Source organism: Chenopodium album, chromosome 27 (assembly GCF_948465745.1).
Source record: "Chenopodium album chromosome 27, dcCheAlbu1.1, whole genome shotgun sequence".
Classification (NCBI taxonomy): Eukaryota; Viridiplantae; Streptophyta; class Magnoliopsida; order Caryophyllales; family Amaranthaceae; genus Chenopodium; species Chenopodium album.
The window spans coordinates 34,193,467-34,217,674 of NC_137860.1; the positions used below are offsets into that span (position 1 = coordinate 34,193,467).

General features: G+C 31.1%; 2 protein-coding genes across 2 annotated transcripts; one reads left to right on the plus strand and one right to left on the minus strand.

Annotated features, from left to right (window-relative positions):
• LOC145619293 (protein EARLY-RESPONSIVE TO DEHYDRATION 7, chloroplastic-like) lies at positions 1 to 4,387 on the plus strand. Its single transcript, XM_081673960.1, has 4 exons — positions 1 to 726; positions 3,509 to 3,675; positions 3,778 to 3,862; positions 4,019 to 4,387. Exons 1-4 carry the CDS (start codon positions 32 to 34, stop codon positions 4,188 to 4,190), a joined length of 1,119 nt encoding a protein of 372 aa, XP_081530086.1. The 5' UTR covers positions 1 to 31; the 3' UTR covers positions 4,191 to 4,387.
• An 11,840-nt stretch (positions 4,388 to 16,227) lies between these two features.
• Positions 16,228 to 17,789, minus strand: LOC145621637 (myb-related protein 308-like). The gene is made up of 2 exons (XM_081676356.1): positions 17,298 to 17,789; positions 16,228 to 17,036 (listed from the first exon to the last, which is right to left on the minus strand). Exons 1-2 carry the CDS (start codon positions 17,558 to 17,560, stop codon positions 16,433 to 16,435), a joined length of 867 nt encoding a protein of 288 aa, XP_081532482.1. The 5' UTR covers positions 17,561 to 17,789; the 3' UTR covers positions 16,228 to 16,432.
• Between the last annotated feature and the right edge of the window lie 6,419 nt (positions 17,790 to 24,208).

The window sequence follows — 24,208 nt, forward strand, 5'->3', positions numbered from 1 at the left end:
TGTCCTTTGACCAAACATTGACTCTTGAAAAATGGGCAAATCCGCCATTGACGCAGCAGAGGAGCTCCTGATCAAAATCCCAGCCACCATAGTCCACCTAATCGACAACCAGCAAAGCATCGAGCTAGCATACGGGGACCTCGAAATCATCCTCCTCCGTCAAAACGACGCTGATGTTGCCGTTTTAGCAAGAATCGGAGATCAACTCCAATGGCCGCTAACAAAAGACGAAGCTACCCTCAAACTAGACGACTCTCACTACTTCTTCACACTCTCCTCCAACGACGACGTTTTGAACTACGGCTTAACCATCCCTTCAAAAGGACAGGAAAGTGTACTGAAAAAATTGGACTCAATTTTGGAGAAATACAGTGGGTTTAAAGAAGAGAGGGTGGATGTAGAGGTGGAGCGTGAAGCGGGTGATTGGTGGGTGGCGGCGAGAGAGGTGACACCGGAGGAAGTAAAAAGGGATGCGGCGAAACGAGAGAAAATAAAGGAGAGTGCAGCGGCGTATTGGACGACGTTGGCGCCGAATGTGGAGGAGTATAGTGGGTGTGTAGCGAGGATGATAGCGGCCGGGTCGGGGATGTTGGTGAAGGGGATATTGTGGTGTGGTGATGTAACAGTGGAGAGGTTGAAATGGGGGAATGAGTTTTTGAGGAAGAGATTAGGGAAGAAAGAGAATGCTACTCGTGTTAGTCCTCAGTGTTTAACCAGGATTCGAAGGTTTGCTTCTTCTCATTTCCTCTGTTTTTTTTGTTTCATTCATAGGTTGTTTTGTTAATTCAGGTTCAATTTACGTCCCTGTATGTTTGTCCCATATATCTTTCGGCCTTGAAATTACCCGATATCTGATTTCATTTCTACGTGCTCAGTTTTTACGCAAGCCAAATAAAAATAGTATTGATTGTACCATATTGGTCTTGATTGTACCATGTTCGTGAATTGCATGCAATTTTACTCGGTAGTGCTTATATTCTAATGTATTCAACTCTGTTGTTGTGTTAGTTTATAAATTGAGTTGTCATTAACGGATGCATGTTTATTTGTTTTACTTGATAAAAAAGTAGTCTTGATTGTACGAATATCATCTAGGAAAATTATATGTGATATAGACATTTAGTGCAAAAAATTCTAGCTTAATAAACATTTCATTTTGAGTTAATTTTTTATAAAAACTATTAATTACGTATTAAGTGAATTTTCTTAATGATGCTGTTCTATAAAACATTTAACCTAATTATTGCATTCATTGATAAAGGCCTAAACTTCATAACTCATACTCCCTTCATAAATTTTCATATGTTATTATGAGTGTAATACAAATATTTTATTTTTGAAAAATGAGTGTAATACTACGGAGTAATATGAATAAATGATAATAAATACTAATTTAAATCATGTGTGGATGGAGGTAGTAAAATTCATGAACAATTAACCACAAGTGAAATTTAATTTATTGTATTCAGTTTTGAATTATAACTAGTTAGTGACCCGGGCACCCGGGCTTGTTTCTCTTATTACATGACAAATAATTACATGCATTATATGATTATATCTTTTTTTTTAAAAAAAAAGATGTAATATCATTTTCAAATTGGATGCACAAATGAATCATCAAATCAATATTCAACCCCTGAGCATAAATAGTGAATAATAAAAAAAATTACACACACTAACTTTTGAGTGAATTATATAAAAAGAAAATCAACTAATGGAATCTCGTATAAATATATAGCAAATCCTACATATTACACAATCATCAAACCAAAATGCTACTTATAGCAAATCCTACATATTGCACCATCATCAGGCCATAATTAATTTAGGGTGATTTATTAAATGTGTAAAAAAATATGAGTTAAGTATGCAAAATATATCCATTGCATGACATGTAAGGTAGAGTAAACAAATACTCACCTAACACAATACTGACCCAGTAATAAAATGTTTCTCCAAAAGGTTTAGAATGTTTACTGTATCATTTCCTTGGATAATTAATTTATAGGGATAAATATATTGAATACATATTGGTTATATATTTTACAAATTAAATGGGTCAAAGCAATTTAAAAACATTTTAATTATTCAATTATGACAAAACTAATTACTAATAATGGCTAGTCTATTGGTTTGCAAGTAACATCTTCTCTTTCTTTAAAGTTGAAATCAATATTTCAATTGATCATTATTCTAAGGTGTAAATCAAGCATATTTAACTACAATAGCAAAAGTGACGTGGCAAAAATTTAAAGTGATGTGGCGAAATAACAAAAAAGAAAGAACAAATGGCAAAATGACACTCCTTGTCTTGGAGTTTTAATAATAATATAGATTTTACACGTACTAACATTTTACACGTACTAACTTTTGAGTGAATTATATATAAAGAAAATCATATATAGGCCAGTAATAAAATGTTTCTCCAATAGGTTTAGAATGTTTAGTGTATCATTTCCTTGGATAAGTTAATATATAGGGATAAATATATTGAATACATATTTTACAAATTTAATGGGTCAAAGTAATTTAAAAACATTTTAATTATTCAACTTTTCAATTATGACAAAACTAATTACTAATAATGGCTAGTTTATTGGTTTGCAAGTAACATCTTCTCTTTCTTTAAAGTTGTAATCAATAATTCAATTGATAATTATTTTAAGGTGTATATTAAATCCAGCACATTTAACTACAATAGCAAAAGTGACGTGGCAAAAATTTAAAGTGATGTGGCAAAATGACAAAAAAGAAAGAACAAATAGCAAAATGACACTCCTTGTCTAGGAATTTTAATAATAATATAGATATAGACTAGTGTGCGGCCCTGGCGTTACACCGGGTTACCACTTTGATTAAATTATTTATTTATGAAATATATTATCATCCATTATGTATGTTATGCATAAATGTTAAACATGATGTTACTAATTAACAAAGAGTATAAAAAGCAATTTTTAATACTCTATTGTTTGAAAATTGTTGATTTTATTCCTCTTCATTTTTTCAACTGCTTATCCGGTTTTTTTTTTAATTGGTGCGTGTCATTTATATTTATATTTATATTTATATTTATTTGTATAGATGACATGTATTAGCTAAGATGGTAAAGAGTTACACCTTATATCCTTAAGGTCTAGTGTTCAAAACCCATCAAATGCTTTTTAATATTAATCTATCAATAATAGTTGGAATGATTTGTTAATTGGTAATGACATGTCGTTAAGTGATGATGTGGCACAATGCTATAAGAGGGGAATGATGTGGAACATAAACGATTCTAGGCACGCTTTTTAATATATAAGTATAGATATAGATATAGATTGTGCATTTTGTCTCTTTACTTTTCCCTACTCTCTTTTTTTATTGGTCAACTGAGCTGTAAAGTCAACTAGTCATCAATGAGTAGTTCATGTAACTCTGTTACAAGCTAGGGTAAAATCTGTGGTTTTTGCTGTAAATCCATGTTAACTTTCTTAGTAATAACATGAGAATTTGATATGCTTAGGGTGAAGAGCATGACAAAGAGGTCAGAGGATGCTGCAACAGCAATTCTTTCAGGGGTAATAAAGGTATCTGAGACTATCACTGGCTCAGTTGTGAACTCGAGAGTAGGAAAGACATTCTTTAACATGATCCCTGGAGAAATCATCTTAGCTTCACTCGACGGTTTTCGTATGTCTTCTCTCCCTTCTATATTCAACAACCGAGTTTTGAGAGCTTTAGAAAACAATGTGCATTTCTAACACGAACTTGCTTTTGGGGTGTTTTTTACAGAGAAAATTTGTGATGCTGTTGAAGTTGCTGGAAAGAACGTTATGTCAACCTCTTCCCAAGTTACTACTGACCTTGTTACGGAGAGGTAACGCACCTGCCGTATGCTATGGTAGTATAATTTGAACTAGTTATATATGCTATGATAGTATATTTTGAACTAGTTATATGAAGGCCTAACCCGGACTTTTACATAAGAATTTTTTGTATGGTTGATGATCAATCTATGTTAACTAATTTATAGGTATGGAGAAGAAGCAGCGAATGCGACACACGAAGGGTTGGATGCAGCAGGACATGCTTTAGGAACAGCTTGGACAGTGTTTAAGCTAAGGAAAGCTCTGAATCCAAAAGGTGCTCTTAAACCCAGTACTCTTGCTAAAGCTGCTGCTGGCAAGGTCAAGAAATCTTTATAGAAAACTCCAAATTTCATTAATAAGGTTTTTAGGGGTAGTAATGCACTCATACATGTGCCAAAGTTTCATCAACACTGATAGACTAATAATGGTTTAGGTTAAACTGGAATTCTTTTATTTCTTTGCATTATACGACTATTTTCCTATGTAAGTAGTCGAGTTTTATTCTGTTACCATTATTTCAAGTCAATTCGAGTCACTTCAGTTTGGTTTGATTGTCTCTAGTCAGGTTGGTTTTTGACAACTCTTTTGAATAGGAACGTCTAATAAATTATCCATGTCCGACCCTAATGTTATGGCTTTGGGCCTATTATGGCTTTGGGACTCATCCCCTACTCTGCCATCTACTCTCAGTTATCTCTGGTACAAGTAAATAATTGTTATTGGGCTTGTGGGTCCAATGTATAAGAAAAGGCCACATTTTCATGCTACTAGTGTTTGGCCTGTTTGTGTCTTTTAATAGACTACAGTAATTTCGAAGCTATGCTTAGCTTTATTCGCCTTAATGCACCTATGATACATTTCCACGTGTTCATCTAGTTAATCATATTAGACTTATCAAACTGTACAAACTGATGTTCGTTATTGCTTTTGCATATATGAATCTCCACTCTCCAGTTCTCCACACATCATGCAATAAGTCAGTATGAAACATTGAAAGTTACCTCTATAAAATAGAAATAAACGAAAAAAGTGTTTTAAAAAAAAATAGAAATAAACGATTATGATTAAAATTTACATTGATAATGTAGTAAGTTACTTCATTCCCATAACATTAAACCTTTTTTAAATGTAGTAAAGTGTAAGGGCTGTTCTTTTCGACTTATTTTCAGTTTAGTTCAGTTCAGTTCAGTTCAATTCCAATAAGTTTAGTGCAATTCTGTTTAGTTCTTATCTTAATTTCATTCTCTCATAAAATATTCAGTTTATTTCAGCTCCAATAAGTTCAATTCAGCTTAGTTTAGTCAATCAGAACAGGTCTTAAAAGAATTCTCTTTGATATAAATGAAAATTTCTTGTACATAGTCTTACAGGTATTTGTTAATCATCGTTGAAATTTTTTACTTATATATATAATCTCAACCCCACCCCTCTTTCTTATTCTCAGTTTTTAATGTGCACGTTTCTTATGTATAACATCACAAATCATATTCATAAAAATGTTTTAAATGTTTATATTGTATTATAGTAGACTAGAAGTTGAGTGCTTGATCTGAAGTCGTGAAGTTAGTTGATAGCACATTTAATTTGCTGCGATAACACAAAACAAATTGAAAAAGCAATTAGCAGAGGGTGTACGTATGTACCACTCCTACTAATGTCTCTAGTTTGGTAGAAATCACATGGATTTTTTTGGTGGAAATAGCTTTCATTAAATCATGCGCAAATCTAGAATTTCAATTGTATACACAACTCACCTAAATTTTGGTAACATTATTGTCCCTGTATATTTTTGTTTATGGTTTCAATATCTGGAGTACTACTATATAATAAAGTCAAAAATAAAGGTCTTTTAATTCAACATCTCACAAAATTAGCAAATTTTTACTTACAAATAAATTTTCTAGGACTTTACAATCATCTTGTTATGTATGGACGTATGATAACAACGTGATGACATCCAAATATTTCATGTACAAACTACATAGAAGAAGGCTTTTACAATTGCGATATTATAATTAAGTTGACAAGTTTATACTCGTACAAAAAGCACTTATAAATAGATGTACTTGTTGTAACTTTCTATTTAACTCATAAAATAAGGACGTGAATTAAAATTTTAGCCGCGGAAAGTTCTCCCAATAGGCCAATAGAACCCTAACTAGGGCATGCCCTTCCAATGTACTTGTAATTAATTACACTCAGATTTTGGTAGGAAGATAAAGTTAAGAAATACGTACTAAGTAATGAGGTAATCGAAGAAGCAGGTAGGTGAAATAAATGAGATCGGGCCACTAGAATTGATAAGTGGGCCTGACCTAAAAAAGAAAAAGATAGAGAGAATGAGACAAGCCCATATTATGTAATAAAAGCTAGAATGGGCAAGTTCAATCATAAATGTTGACTTTTGACCTTTTTTTGTGAGGAGGAGAGAGAAAATAAGGAAATTGACGTACAATGATAAAGTGAGGCAACCAATAAGAATCCATTTACCCAACAAACAAAGTGGATCCCATCATATCATATGATCACGGATCTTTTTTTTCTTGTGGATACCTCATGCCTCTTATCTTCTTTTCTTTCCTACCAAACCTTTTTTTTGGTTTTAACTTCGTTCTAGTTCTAGTCTCCTACCATCCTTGCTTTTGCTATCTTGCGCTTGAGGTGTATTTATGCTAACTACTCACTTTGTATTCTTCATTTATTTGATAACTCCAATGAAGGATTTTTGACGCTAAATAGACGTTTTGTGTTTGGCTGACCAAACTATGTAGCCGTTTGTAAAATAACAAAATAATCTTTATAATACTGACCAAGTAACCCTTGTAAAACTAATTAATTAACTTCTATAACACTGACTAAGTAACCTTTATAACATAAACAAGGTAACCCCCATGATAAAAGAATTTGTGTTTCACAATTGGCACTACATAATTAAATCAAACTCATTCTCGGGACTTTATTCACCCATTGACAGACTTGTTATGGCTCCAACTTATATGACATAGGGAACTTTCCAGATGTTCATTTCAATTTTACAAAAATTCAACAAAATTAGCTTGAAAGTGTGTATAAGAGCCTTTATTTTTGGATCATTTTTGAATTTTCGTACGCAAAAACAAAAAAGGTCGGGGTGCTTTTTATGGAGCCCATGACACTCATTGACTCATAGAGACAATCTAAATGGTTGAAAAAACGTCTAGTATTACTTTGAATGGCCAACTTAGGGCTTGTTTGGCATCATTTTTCGTTTTCAGTTTTCTGTTTTTTTGAAAACTAAAAACCAAAAACAGGAAACAAGAAAAAGGTGTTTCCACTTTTCTGTTGTCAGTTTTCAAAATTATCATAATTTTAATAAGTCTAAATAATTTTTGATTCATTATGTGACATATATAATGTACTTTTAAAAAACAAAAACCAAAAAACAGAAAACCACAGCGATGCCAAACGAACCCGTAGCTATTTACTTAATTACCTTGCTTCATTAACTCAAGACCACCATGAGCCTTTATGTAACAAACTATGGTTCCATAAAATATTGTATGCATGCATGACTCCAGGATGCATTCTCTATTATCCCTTGATTTTTTGTCACTAGGTCCTGAAATCTCCGAAATTGGTCCAATTTGTGTATGACTTCAAATTTGACCTCCAAATAACATTTTGGACTCTACAAGATTATGCACCGGGGTGGTTTTTGGGTTGTCCAAAGAGCTCCTAGAGGCTTACTTGGTTTTTGAAACCATCTCATTCCTGCCTTGATGCACCTTTCACTATCATGTCTTAAGATATTTGGCTTTGTTTTATATATAAATTTTTTCTTTTTTTACATTTGGAATAAAATTATATTGTTTGAGACCTAGTCACATCGAATCTATCAAGCAATACCCAAGTGATAATGACCAAATGGATTAGTCATATTATCACAAAGCTTAGATTATGTATATATCCCATATGTTGATAAACATTCCCCTATAATAAACTATGTGGAAACTATAATATTCAAAATGAAACTACAAGACCCTTCCTTAAACCATCATAATAAAGTAATCAAGAAACAAGTACCTCTCTATAAAGAAAACTTCCAGAATGTAATTGAATTGACTCGGGACAACATTGATGAAGTACAAGTGTGTTTGATTAGTCAGCAATTAAGTAAATTAATACAACCTATAAGATGATTAAGATCTATGACTAAAACCCTACAAATTGGTTTACACATGATGAAAGTTTCGTGCAACAAAAGCAATTTATGTGCATGCTTCATATAATAATAAGAATTGTAAAACTTAAGAAACAAGTAATGGTTATTTTAGGAAATTTTTTTCATTCTATTGGTTAAGAATAAAAGTCTTGAAATCACAGTCTACTAGCCTACTATTAGGATTAAGTAATTAGCTAGGTCCAATAATATGTACATGGTACCATACTACCATATGATATATACTATATAAGGTAGATTGGTAGTGTTAGGTACAGTTGCATGTTATGGACGGCTTAGTATATTCCTATTCAAGCGTATCTTTTTGAAATTTGGTTGAGTTTTCTTGCCCTATGACAAGGATATGGACCATAATAATATGACATATTAATATAACATGGGCATCAGAGAAAATGAAAATATGTGACGACTTTTTATTATACAACGCGAATTCAAAAACCAGCTGGGCTATATTACTAACATTTAAGATTCAATGAACATTGTTACTTTGTAAGGAAAACCCTATATATAATAAATAAATAGTGATCTGATTTGATATTTTATGTTACATTTCAATGTAATGCAAATTAAGAAGATGAACATTAGAAAGAACTATCACCGACAAATTTTATCATGCAATCATGCATGAAATTTTAAAATGAAGAAGCTAATTAATTAAGCACCCATACATGTATGATATAGATGTACGTACGTATCGTAGATTTGAGGGGTGACCCATTTCACACATTTTCAACCAATATATATGTTAAATTGTTAATACATGCAAAAGCAAAGGAGATAATATATATTAATATGCCCTACTACTCACCCACTTATATTAACAATAATGAGCTTCTAGAATAAAGTAACTTAGATTTAATAATATAATATAATATAATGTTAGTTAGGGTTACTATAAAAGTATTGTTTTGCTTGACAGGATATCTAACTTCAATGAATTAGTAGTTGATGATTGACCCCATTTAGGACCCCCCTTTCCTTCCAAAAAATTATGTGGCGACAAGGGCATAAGTGGTACTGATATTTTCTTACTTAAGCAAGGAAAAGGAAGATATTGAAAGGAGATTAGTCATCCCTTTAATAGCCCTAATTAACTTAATTATAAGTATGAAGTATATATTTGATTGATAATCAAAATAAATTGCCTCAAAACTAATTAATGTCTCATGTTAAACCTAAACAGTATCCGATCCTTGACCAACTAGAGAAGTCGTGTATAGAATAATAGTCTAGTTCGCAGTTACAAGTCTTAATATCTTGAATATAGATATTATACAAATCAAAGTACGTGTATGCAATCACATACGTGTATGATTGAGTTCCTGAGTATGAGGTCTAATTAATGAATGATGTATGGAAATGGAAGCATCCCGGAAATAAAAGAGCCGCAAACAACGCACATGAGTCTAAGCATAGAAATAGACAGCCGCCAACTACCACACATACTCAGCCTTAGATGAGATGATCCTCAACAAAAACTAAAAACGAGAGTTGGTAGAAATTTTAGAGGTGGGTGTCACGTACATTTGTATCCTCCTATCCCTTTCTTTCCTTTTCCTTCTACATGTTGCCTTACTTATCTCATTTCCTCCACTATTTTCTTACGACTACATTTCTTGTCTCTCTCTTTTTCACTAGTCATGAACTACTATATATGCAATCTTATATTCTTTGGCCAAGCCTGCCTTTGATTGTGCCATAAAAGGTGGCTCGTTACGTGCAAAGGGGTTGAGTCCGACCTAACTTTTTGCCTAACTTGATTAACTAGGGTTGAATTAAATGAATTATTTCGGGTCTTGAAATTATGCATATGTAAGGATGTACTAGCTAGTAAGCCAGATTATAAATGTATCCATATCCAATTATTTTGTATCTGCTTTTTTGAAATGTATGTACTATAGTTGAACTTTTGATTTGTGATTATTGAGGGCCTGTTCTCTTTAGATTACATTCAGTTCAGTTCTTAATTTCCTTCTCTCATTAAATATTCAGTTCAGTTAAGTTCCAATAAGTTCAGTTTAGTTCAACTCAGTTCAATCAATCAGAACAGACACTAAGTTTAAACACTTAAATAGAGATATTATATGTATGAATTGAAGTATAATGCAATGTTAAAATACACACTAGAAAATAAATGGGGTACCTAGCTACAAGGGCCCAACACCAAAGTCCTGCATGTGATGTTGGTGAGAGTTGAAGCTAGCATTAACTTACATACAATAAAATGACACAATAATAATAAGCCATAAATAGAGAAAGATGCAATAACATTATAACAATAACAAATAGATTAAATTACAAGAATTAAATTAGCTTTGCACATAAGAGGGAAAAATATCCCATAGAAGGTTCTATTGTCTACCTAACCCATATTGAAAAAGGAAATTGAAAAAAGTTAGAAGTAGAAAAGTGAGTTTGCTCTTTTCTGTGTAGGAAAGGCCACTGTTTTTGGATATTGTTGATGATTTTTTTTTTTTTTTTTTTTTTTTTTTTTGGTTTATTTTCATGTCATCATCATGTGTCCTTTTTCCCTTGTGGTCATGTATTCATCTTTGTCTTTGAATACTTTTTTATAATTTTGGCTGATCTAAATATTTGTCCTTCAATTCTTTGTCACTTAAATTTTCATTTAAAGAAAATTAGTTGTGATAATAAGAATGAAGAAAAGTTTTAGTAATTTATGATTTCGTTTTCATGTTGAATAGTCATAATCTGATACTTAGTTAATCAGTAAGTATCACTAATTTTGAATAGCAAGAATAATGTTTTTCTCGGCGTTGAGTGTTCAACTGCTACTAGAAGTATGACTCAAAGCTAGTGAAGAGCAAGAATTTTTACCATGCAATGATTGCAACCAATGACGTCTTTATGCTCACTCATGTACTTATAACAGTCATAATTTAAGGTATAAACATATAAGAAATAATTAGGCTATACTAAACTATCTATATACAAGATATAATGTGGTTACGTTACTGGTTGTATATAAAAAAAGTTGAGCATTTTCAGATAGACTTCCTTAAACCCACAACCAAATTGCATTTTCAGATTTGATCGATCATCATTAGTTGGTCAAGAATGAAGAATCTTCTTTGAGATGTGTGAATGAATCCTACTAATAATATTTTATAAGTGGAATATACATAGTGGACTCTACCCAAGTCAGATTTGTTATATACTTCATACGTACTGTATGTATGTATATATTGTTTGTATGTGTATGTGTATGTCGTATCAAATTCTATAAAAGTTGTCCTTTACAAATAATTTATAAACTAGATTTTTTGCCATTTACAAAAATTTACTCCAGTATGTGGTGCATAATGTATTCATGCATCCATAATGATGTATGTATTCATGTTTGGTGTAAAGAAAGCTACAAATACAGTGATGTTTTAAATCTATTAAGTTAATTGACATTCATGCTGAAAACTTAAATATGATGTTAGGTCACAAGCCTAGGTTTGAACTTCTATCCCCTTCTCGATTGTAACCTATATATGATCTATGGCTCATTCAGATCAGATCATATCAAAATTGGAATATTTTTTTGATGTTTTTTTAACCATTTAAAAATAATGTTGAAATTGAAACAACAAATCTCAAGTGAGGATTGTGAAACAGACTCGGATTGCATATTTTTCAATATAATGATCAATCATAATCGCCTACCAAAATGCCGCTACATTGAAAAATAAAGGAAAATTATTCAGCTAACAGATAAAAACAAACTACTTGTATAGTTGTAATATACTAGTCTATAATAAACTATAGATTATTAAATTAGAGTGTAATTTTCTACTTAGCACGTATAAAATAGTCGCATTTTGATTGATAGCAATTCCAATCTTAGAAATTGAATCCTAATCACGAGGAAACCATTATAGAAGATAGCCAATCACTTAATTTTGGTGGTCAACTTATTGACTTCTAATTAGGTAGGTGAGGCCAATCACTTAATCCTTCAATTCACATACCCACGTGTCCACATCTACATCAAATTTCCTTTTTAAAAAAGGGTTTATACTTTTTGTTAACTTTCAAAATTATATAAGTATATAATTGGTCAAATTACATTGTACAGTACACATTATGTCTCTTAAATAATCAATTCAATATGATGTGGAAACTAATGAATTGATTAACAAATATAATTAGGAGAACATTTAAGTCTTATTCAATAATAAAAATCTAGGGTGTATGTTTAACTTAAATTGAAAAGGTATATGTGTGGTATCTGAGATTTTTATATACACAGAGTACATACAATTTTGAACTATTCTGTACATTTTAATGCCGAGTTATCCAAAATACTAATCAAGTCATTATCAACATTAAAAATATGTATAATTTGAGTAATAATACGTACTTAACCCAATGAGTGAAGCAAACTACACTTGTAAAATGTCAATAACGGTAAGAATTATTTGATTTAAAAAGTTGTATGCAAAAAAAAAAAAAAAAGAGAATAAGTAATTAAGTTTAAATCATGAGAATAATCCAGGTAAAGGCTAGGGTTTTTTTGGGTAATTCTTTAATTTTAATTTAAAGATTTTGAACAATTTTGATTTTCCAATAACCATTACTTACTCTGTATCTAATTTATATTTTTTTTTATATCTATTATGTACAAAGTAAATATTTTTTTTTCTTTAGCTAGTATGTAGTACATGGCTTGGACTTCCAAAATAGAACTAATCAAACCGTCTTATGTAAGAATATTGTGGAATTTAATACTCCTTCAATTATTTGTAGGAAGCATTAGAATAATAAAGATGAAAAGGAGCTCAAAGAAAACGCACACAAGAGATGAAGCCAACAAGGATTCGTCACTTCTTTCAGTTTTACTAAAAAGACAGGTTTGATTGGATGTTTATGTGATGATTAGGTAAGATATTAGGGTACTAAATCAGGCAGATTAATCTTTTATTTAATAAAATTTTATTAATTTATTGGTAAAGCAACAAGTAATGTGAGAAGGAGTGTGTGTATCCAACACCTCTTCTCATCCTCTCAGAGCTTATCCATCAAATGACATCAACTATCAAACCCTTTTCCTAATAAAGACAAATTCATCACCCCAAAAAAAAAAAAAGGAAAAAGAAAAACTTAATAAATAATACTTCAATATACGTAATATCAACTTTGGTAGATTCAATATACGGAGTACATATCATGCATGTTCAATTTTTTCAATCTACTGCGATTTGTTCACTTTAATTTGTTGGTTCGTTAATCATTCACAACTTCAATAATTTTCTCCCTTTGTAAGTTTAGATCTATTTTCTTTGTAAGTGCCTTTGAATTATTATTGCTATAATTTTTGCTTATAATCTTCCTAATAATTTAATTATCCAAGCTAATACATCGTAGTAGTATATAATGTACATGTAAGACGTAGGACATGTTCACTTCAGCTTAATTTCAGTTCAAATCAGTTCAGCTCCAATCAATTCAGTTCAGTTCAGCTCCTAATTTCCTTTTCTCATAAAATATTCATTTCACCTCTATTCAGTTCAATTCAGTTTAGTTTAATAAATGTGAACAGGCCAGTACTAGTTTAGATATCTATAATATTGACAAATACATTGACCCAAAATTTGTATACATCTTAATGCGGGAAAATATAATGAATGTATCAACTATATACGGAGCTTAATTATCAAATTTGTGTATTTGCAAAAATTACAATGAAAAAAAAATTAAAATGATAATTTATACTCTTGCTACTTGGAAAAACATATGGTATAACAGCACGTATAAGCATACACCATGACTATTTCTTTTTTTTTTTTTTGACAAGAAGAGAAAGGATTTCATTAATGAAAGATAGCCAAACGGCACTTATAAACAATTCCGAGGAAATCTAAAATTCCAATACAAATACAATTCACCTTAGAACTAGTTACATCGCAGATTTGATCAACGATCGCCTTTATAAAACTCTTCATCTGAAGCAATACAATCTGTGAGTTAGCACTAATTCGGCTTGAGATCCACATATGAATAGTTGTTTGGGTGAAAAAACTCATATGGCCTTCTAGAATCTTTTGGAGATTGTGAAACCCTAAATCTTCAAACTTTGACAAACGAACAAACAAATAAATTAAACCTAACAGTAGATCAAACTCCATCATAAAGATGTGATCTTTTATTGAAAGCAATTTAAAAGATTTTTTGGGGCTTACCACCGGTAAAAATACCGATGGAAGCCCCTACAAAATTTACAATTGAGATCAGAAGAAAAGAGATGGAAGAGAAAGAGAGAGAAGGAGAAGATTGAAGGAAAACCTTCAAAAAAAGAAGAAAAATCTAGCAATGGAGGTTAGAAAAACCCTCCCAAGGGAGAAACCCTAGAGGGAACCACAAAACCCTCCCTACACCATGACTATTTCTACAAAAATAATTTTAATCAATTAATTATAGTCATTTCATTCTTGTTACGGAATGAATGAAAAAAATTTGTGCTGAACAACTCTTAAGATTCTAAGATTATAAAAAGCCGATATGCAACAAAGTAATTTATTTACAACATAAATTGTATTATTGCGAATTTATATAATAATTATTCTTCTCAACAACCACCACCTCATCTTAAAATGATAAATTCTATGCCCTTGAAATCGACCTTGCAGTAGGTTATGTGACTTAAAATTGAATATCTCATTTTCCTACCATTAAATTAAAAAATACAAATACATGTCCAATAATGTACACCTTGTTGTGAAAGATGGAGTTACCCCTGAGGAATTTTAAAAGGAGGAAAGTTAGGCATTTGTAAATGCATAACATTGATTAAAATATTTTTAAAACACATGATAGAGAGAGAAAAGAGGAGAGAGATAGGAAGAGAGAGGTCTGTGGGTGGACCCCCCCTATTTTTTGGTCGGATTGTATCACGGGATGGGGGACCACATGTTGATTGTTCCACATATAGTTTATACGGCACCATTGGATCCTCAGTGGTACTATTTATGCATAAATTTTGTACAACTGAATGCATATATAATACCATTATGTGCATATATAGTATTATTGTATATTCAGTGGTACCATTTGATCATCCAATGATATCAGAATATACATTCGTTTGTACATATGTATAATTACATGAATACCCCTTGTTATGCATTTGTAAATGTCTAACTTTCCTCCATTTCTAGTTCCTCGTTACCCCTATAATCAGATTAATCACCCTTTTTTTGTGGGGCCAAGTTCATCTAACACAATTTGTTACAAGCTCTAAACATGCATGTAATAATGTGAATAAAATATTCTGAAATTTGGATTATAGATCACATATGATGTACTTATATTACAGTTAATTTTATATTTCAACAAGGAAGATAAAGAAGCAAGATTGAAGTAGTCAAGTAGGTAATAATGTTGCTAGTGTTGTGTAACCACTCACAAAAACACCATAAAGAGCCAATTACACCCAACATTAATTAAAGCCATGCACCCACAGAAATAGACCCAAATCTTCAAGACCCCTTTTCTAACCCAACAGGTAATCTTCACCACAATAATCAATTCTCTAAAGATTTCTACTGTTTAAGTAACCTAAGTGAAGTAGAAATAGACTAGAGGTTGGTGGTAAATTGACACTTCCTTATGTCCTTATTGCAATCACCAATCTTCTTCACACATTGCTAACACTGGAGTAACTAGACCCAAATGAAATATACTTGCGAATATTTAAGCACTCCTATGTACTTAGCAAAAAGAAAAAAGCGCCTCAAAATTGTTGTTAAATTTCGAAACAATAAGAAATGGGCCTGTGCAACCCGAACAAGGAGGAGGAGAGTTAGGTCCACAAACAAGGCTTTGGAGCTTCCATACTAAAACCAATTGGCAATAGTAGGAGTTACTCCTCTACCTTATAAAGTGGAACCACATCTCCTCTTTCTCCAATGTGGGACACTCACAAGTGATACACATTGGGTTCCAACAATTGTAAATTTACGCATTGCTATGCACTTGTAGATGTCTAGATCTAAAAATTATATGAAGTACTTCTAATCAATACTCGTAACATTCATATACTTGTAGTCTATATTACAATGTTAGTTGAACGTAAAATTGAATCTTTTTTATACGCATTGCTAAGATAAACTAACAAGGAAAAACATAAAATCCTAATGAACAACCTAATTATAATGTTGTAATATTGTTATAGAACTAGTAAATATTTAAATAATCACCCAAATTATGGTATACATCCTACCACTAATTACACGAGTTATAAGAGGATTTGTTGAGAACTACCACAATTCTCTTTTTCTTAGTACTTGTAGTATAATTCTCTTTCATCTAAGATCAACAATTAAATCCTCAAAAATTATAAAAAAATAAAAATTTACTTCATCATCTCCAAACTTCTATAGTCGAAAACAGCATTAGTTCTCAACCCCAAGAAATCATAACAAATGTTGGTACCATTATTACTACTAGTACTACAACCAACCATATTAATATTTTGACTGCAATTACAATCTTGTTGACTATTTTCCAACCTCAAACTGCAAGTGAAGCAAATTCTTGTCCCTGTTTTTAACTCTGTTTTTTGCTGTTGTTGTTGACAAGGAGGACTAATTCTAAGATCAAGGTTCAAATCAGGGCATCTCTCTGTAAATTTTCTTCTAGATTGTTGTTGTTCATCTTCAATTAACATGTGATTATTAGTAAAAATTTCGTCTTTTATCCCCAAAATCTCGTCTTTTAACCCCAAAACTTCTTCCTTCTTCGCAATTGAGATTGGTGCGGAAAATGAGATTGTTGTTGTTGTTGAATTGGGTGTTGTTGTTGGTGAAGATTCTGGATTTGATACAACTTCATTTAGTGATCTATGTGTAACAGGGTCAATTCCCCTGTTTAATAGCTTTCTTTTGATGTGGGTATTCCAATAATTCTTTATCTCATTGTCTGTTCTTCCTGGTAATCTTCCTGCTATCAATGACCACCTAAAACAACAAAAATTCATTAGTTTCTCCAAAAGGGTATCAAGAAAATTTAATAAAAATTCAATCTTTAAGGAAAATTTTGACATTTTTCATACTCTCTGTCTTTTCTTGTTTCACTAAATAAAACCCATTTATTTTTTCCCAATTTCAAGAAACAATATTGAGACAAACCGTTTTTTTAATCCACCAAATTTCACCAAATTTGTAGTTAAAAAATTCCCATTAAATTTCTTTAAAAGATGGAGGGAAATCTTGACTTACTTGTTACCAAGAAGACTATGTAATTTGATGATGAGTTCATCTTCTTCTTCAGTAAAATTACCCCTTTTCAAATCAGGACGAAGGTAATTAATCCACCGGAGGCGGCAACTTTTACCGCACCGGAGAAGACCGGCGGCTTTAGGAAGAGAACGCCAACAACCTTCACCATGAGCTTTAATGTAAGCAATTAATCTATCATCTTCTTCTTTTGTCCATGCTCCTTTGTTTGTATGAGCTTTCTCACAACAAGGGGACCTCCCCATTTTTTCAAAAAATTCAATTTTTATAATTTTTTGGGAAATTATGAAATTATCTTAAGATTGTTGGAGGGAAAAATTAAAGTAGGAGAAATTTTAATTGTCAATTTTAGTTGTATTTTTTTTTTTTTTTTTTTTTTTTTGGGTGTAAAATATTTTATGATGATGAGCAAAAGCTAATTTAGGGGAGAGTTGGGTGAAGCAACAAAGCTGACCCCTTTTGAGGAATTGAAGGGGTTTTTATAGGGTATTGATTTGGATTGAGAGAGAAAGTTTAGAGAGAGAAAGAGCTTCTAGATGTGAGTTGGTGAGATAGGTTAGAGGGAGAGTGGCTGGTGGGGTTACTCTTTTGATGATATTTTAATATCATTTCATAATAATAATGTAAATAGATTACATAATTATAAATATATTTATATAGGTCAGAAATTAGAGTGAAAAAGATTCATTAGTTAGAGGTAAACATAAGTTAGGTGTAAAGTAATTAAAGATTACACATTTATGTCTAGTATATACATATTTTATTGTACAAAAACATGATTATAAATTTTATTTTATTTAGTAGAGGTGGAAAATACTAAAATTATTCTAAATGCATGTATATCTATATTCTATAATAAAAAGAAAAGGTACTAGGTATAAAAAGAAAAAGAGAGTGGAGACAATGTATGAGATCTAGTTTAGGCATTTATTTGCAAGACTAAAAGCTTTGAACCACTTTTGGGATTAAGAATAATGATCTGGTTAGGCCCTCAAAATCTCTAATTAAGCTCACTAAGACCAAGTGAGGAACAAGCAAGAAGAGTACCAGAAAACATGTTACTAGTATAATATTATTTGTTGTTGGAACTAACTCCATTTTAGGCTAGTGGGTATGTTCCCTATCATCTTTATTTTATTCATTGTATTAAGAGTTTAAGAAATTATAGGTAGATCCACTTGATACTCCAATCAAGATTGTTGTTTTTTTCTATTTGGATAATTAAGTCTCTAAATCATAGTATTACTTCTTCTCTTATTATTGTTGTTTAAATAATACATTATTATTTGAATAATTGAATAACAACAAAGTAAAATGTGGCTAAGATGTACTCTAATCAATCATAGTGTTACAAAATACTTGTAGAAATCAAATAGGACATGTGTTATCTTCATAATTTAACATTTTGATCCATTTAAAAAAAAAAAAAAAAAAAAAACTACATTAATTAGAGAAATTAAATAAAATTTCTCCCTATTTTTGGCTTTATACTGTTGATATTATGAAAATAAGGATGTGTATTGTTTCGCATTGGAGAAGAGAAAACAATTCTGTATGTTAATTTTGATATCCATTCTCATATGAAACTTATTTGATTGAACTTGAATTGGATAATATTACCACATTCATGTTCAAAATCATTCAAATTAATTGAACTCGAGTTCAAGATCGAAAATCTGTTCAACCTTAAATTCATTTGGGAATTGTTTTGTTAAATATATATAGATTAATTAGGGCCTGTTCATATTTACTTAATTTCAGTTCAGTTCAGTTCAGCTTTAATCAGTTCAGTTCAGCTCATAATTTTCCTCTCTCATAAAATATTCATTTCAGCTCAGTTCAGTTCAGCTCCAATTAATTCAGTTCAGTTCAGTTCAACTCCAATCAGTTCAGCTTAGTTTAGTAAATATGAACAAACCCTTAGTCAAGCCTCCAAACTTCCAAAGTCTAATAAAGTAACAACTGTTGCATATTCAAAGAGATTTTAGCAATTTAATAGGTTAGCTGATAATATTTAGCAAATTTATGGTTGAAGTAGTGATTTTATAGATGCATAAAAAAGTATCAATATTTACAAAAAAAAAATAAGAGGTACAGATTATAACTATATAATCAATGAGTATCAGGAAATAGAATTATTTATCCACCTCCAACTCTCTAAAGTCTCTAACCCTACCAAAGACTAGTTCATTAGTTTTTCAAATAAATCTGATTTTATTAGCATGTAATCGTTACTAATTTACTATACCCTAAAAAATTACTCATATTTCATATATGACTATACTAGTATATATTTTCAATGTTGTTAAAATGCTAATATTACTTGAAATATTTTCTGTACAAGACTTTATTAATTAATCTATTTTCGACAAGATTTAATACTACAAAATAGTACATACTTGTATAATAAATGGAAAGTAGCAATTTGTTTTTTCTTCTAACTGTATTTTCTATCTCATTATTGTCTTGTTGAGTAGCTAGCTAAGAGCAAACAATAAGTTCTCTTTGACTAAATCAAATTAAAATATGTTTTCTTTTTGGAGAAAGAAAAATAGAAAAAGAAAATGGTTGAGGTCTAGAACAATAAACTAAGAAACAAAATTGACTGTATTAAATACCACTATTTTGAGTAAAGAACTAAGACAATTTTATTTGAACTCCCCATCCTCCCCATTTGTATATGTCAGCAACAACTTATTAGATGAGGCTACAAGAAGAGTTGACAACATAGCAGGAGAAAAAATAACTAAATTAAAGAAGACATTTCAAAAGTGTCTCTAATTTTCTATTAATTACGGTCTTTATTATGGAGTATATACTTCATCAACTTTGATCATTTTTTTTTTTTGAAGGATGTCAACTCTAATCTGAAGGTGCTTTAGATTTACTTACAATTTATTCTTTTCAATATAAAAATAATATGAGTTATCGTACATGTTTTTCAAAATATGAATCACGCATCATGTGCATTTAGATCTATTATATACTCGTATGTAAGTTATACGGAGTAAGCTTGTAACTAGTTTCAATTCTTTTCTGGTTGAAAATTATAATTTGGGAAAAAAATGTCAATTGAAATAATGAGTTAGGTGTATGTATAGGAACCAAAATTGGCCCAAAGGAAAGGGACATGTGCAATCTAGTGTATAGTAATATTGGAGAAAATAGAAAAATGGTAGTTGTTGTGGTTCTTTTATTTTATTGGTGATGTATCATGCATAGTGTGGGAAGTTAGAAAGAGAAAAAAAGGGAGATTAAGTTTCTAGAAGAGAGGTTGGAGGAGTTGGGTTAAAAGGGCAATAGAACAAAGTAGCAAGGCTAAGTTTGATGACAAAAGCAAACATCAAAAAAAGGCAAATTATTATTATCATTAAAAACAATACAAGTAATTATTATTATGGAGGGTGTTAAGATTAAGATTACTCTTTGCTTGCATTGTGATAGTTTTTGTGTGTGGGAATTTGCTTCACATTCCACTTTCCATCAATAATTCTTTGTTTTTCTTTCCTTTTCTTCCCTTCTCATCCTTGTGGTGCAAGTTGGTAATGTAGGTAGGGTTAGGGAATTCTAAGGCACAGAGAAAAGAGGTTGATTCACCCTTTTTGTCACACTCTCTCTCTCTCTCTTTCCAAAGGAAGTAGTAACCAACTTATCGATGTAGACAAATTGCTCCACTCTTAAGAGTTATTTCGGTGAAATCATTCAGTACACAATCAATTCATCAATAATCTACTTATCGAGTACATATTTTTAAAAGGCTATCGCTTGTCCATTCTTGAAAATTTTCTAATCTTGTTTATTAAGATTGGTACACGATAAGGTAAACTAATTTCTAGTACATGAAAAAGTGACTTTTAGGTAATTTAGAGTGACAATAAATAAAAGTCACCAATAAACAAAATTTACGCGAAACAATTAATTAATCTCACTCCCCTTATTCTAGTCCCTACTAAATGCATCTTGTAGAATAATTAGTTACCCACCACTAGTGATGCATAAGACCTTTTTCCATCTTTTCCTCCACCTCCTTTATTTGAAAACTACTTGTTCCTGTGTTCCCCAACCCTCTACCCTAAATATTGGTACCTACTATTCTTTCACATTCCCCCCAACTATCTTACCCTCAACTTGATTTTCTCTTTTCTAGTGGATAATTTCCTCCTTTACCTTCACACATTGAACCCCAAAACCAGCAAGTGGCCCACTTGGGTCAACTGGTCAAAGTGAACAATTCTTAAGGTTAATGATGTTAAACCAATACTTATATTCAGTAAAGTATTACTCATGTGACATTGTGACTTACTCGTATTATCTCTGTTTTTTATTAATTGCTACGTTCTCTAACACACAATCATGATATTTTATTTACTCATATATACTTGGTTCCGTAATAGTAAAATTTCATAGATTTTATATCTGATTGAATCTATGTTGTTGAAGTGAAACGAGAGAATGAGACAATTATGTTGAACCGAGCATTTAGATTCAGGTGAGCGATTCACAAGTGAGTATTTCTGTTGCCCTTAAATTAATTTTTAAAAATTCTTGAAGAGGCAAATGAAGGAAGAGGTAGCTAGGTAGGAAAGAGAGAGGAGGACAATGGTGTAAATTGAATTTGTTTTGATTACACCTACTTCCTTCACCCACATCTTACTGTCCACTAGTCTATCTTGGGATTTATCATAAGATGCTGAAATGTGTACCTCTTTCTCTTATTATCAAAATTATTATTCCTTTCACCTAATTATCGTTATCTCTATTATTTTGAACTTATCTAGATCTTGTAGTTTCACATAAATTAATAAAATAAAATTAGGAGCTTATAATTGAAAATATACTAAATTTGTTCTCTTATACAAACTACCCTAAATTACACTAAATTAAGAAAGAATTGACTGTTCAAAAAGATGATTAATAGCTTCACGTATTAATCTTGCCTTTTTTTTTTTCTTAAATTATGAAGTTTTAATTGATTTGTAGGGGAGATGACCAATTAAAGTCACTATCAGTTAGGTATTTCAACCCCAAACTAATTGTCATGGCTACCTCATCCTAGTCTCTATCCTTAGCCGACCTTTACACTCATTTATTTTCCTCCACATTTTTTTAATCACAGGAAACAACCTAAAACAGAAAGATTATCTTGGAAAATTGACGTGAGGAATTTTGTTAATATTGGATTTTTTTATTTTATTTTATTTTATTTTTTTTAAATTTGGAGGTGTAAGTTTTATGTTTTAAAGTAAGACTTTTGAATAGCAACCCATTTTCTAGGTAGATAACTTAGGGTATAGTTTTATGTTGGTTCATATAGAAAAGGTGTAGTTATTCATCCATCAAAGTTCAACAAGCATCCAAGATTATCTATAAATAGGGGTCGTATTAACCCTTAATCAATAAGGTTTAAGCCAAAAAAATCAGAGAATTACTCATGAAAAATAACTCGACTCTATCTGTTTGTACTTACAGTCAATAAATAACTATGCTACTCTCATCTTATTTTACAATTTTACTTGACTAGAAAAAGTGAATAAAGGCTACATGAGTTCAATTCACAACTTAAAAAAAAAAAAAAAAAAAAAAACACACACACACACACACAACTGTTAGAGAACATAATTTTGATAGCTAAATCTATCATAGAGTGTAAATTAAGTTGACTAAAGCAATTCAATATGACCCATACGAATTTCTAACATTTTTTTTTTTTTGAGTGATGAATGATTTTTGTTTTTAAAAAAATACTTCGTACAAGATAATAAGTTACTATGAGTTTCTAGTACGGAGCACTAAAATTTGTTATATCTCGTATATATAGTCGTATGTAATTTAAAGCAAATTTCGGTATAATTATTCCGGCACTATATATGATAATTTGGATTTAAAAAAAAAGCACCTAGAACTGGATTACAGAGCTCATTCTCAAAAGATTTGACGAGGTAGAGGAATGATCAATTATACTAGCGGACAAAAACAACGTATGTAGTATAGTAAAAAAAATAAACAATTTCAGTAAACGCCAAAAATGAAGAGTAGATCGTTCCTACAAATTCCATGAAGATGGGAGTTTAGTGGAAGTTGGATACACTTGAATTCAATTTTTTTTAGGGAGAAACAGAGAAAGCGGTGATTGTGAACCAAGAATGTGAAGGGTGGGTTAGCCTACCAACTTACCCAAGTGACACCCAACTCATCTACACGTGGGTGTCATGTGATTAGGCTGGGATGATGACTCACATTTGAGAGATTAAATGCATTTTCTTTTCTTTTTTTTTTTTTATTTTATTTTCACAATTAAAAAATAAAGAGTAAGAAAAAAGAAAGATATCGTTTCTACTAAACATCTACCTAACATTATTTTAGGTTGTCCTTTACCCCATGTGAGACACCAGAAAACTAGTTGGAATAATCAGGTTTTTCTGACCCACTTCTATTATCATTTCCTCTTTTTTATTTAATTTAAGTAATAAAAATATAAAAAGAGGCAAGATTTATAAAGCTTGTACGTGACTTGTTGATACTAAACACCCATTTTGTTATTGATTAATAACGACTCTTATTATAACTGAAACTGATAACGACATCCATCCACACCACATCAGATTTCAATCTCACTCTTCTTTTAGTCCACCTCACTTATCATTCATTCACCTTCCATCGAGGCTTTACCAATTATACTCCCCTTTAATCATCTCTTAAGCTGCTTCTAATCATTCGCTAACGAGTACGAGAACTTATTTTTATATTCTTCAGACGGGTAGGGGAAGAACAAAATCTTACTTAAGCTATTATTCTCTTGTTCATACATCAACAAATGAGATGTTCGGAGTAGTAGCTGTGTCGATATTTCGATATTACCCAGTTTCCTGGAAATAACAGAAGAACAACATATA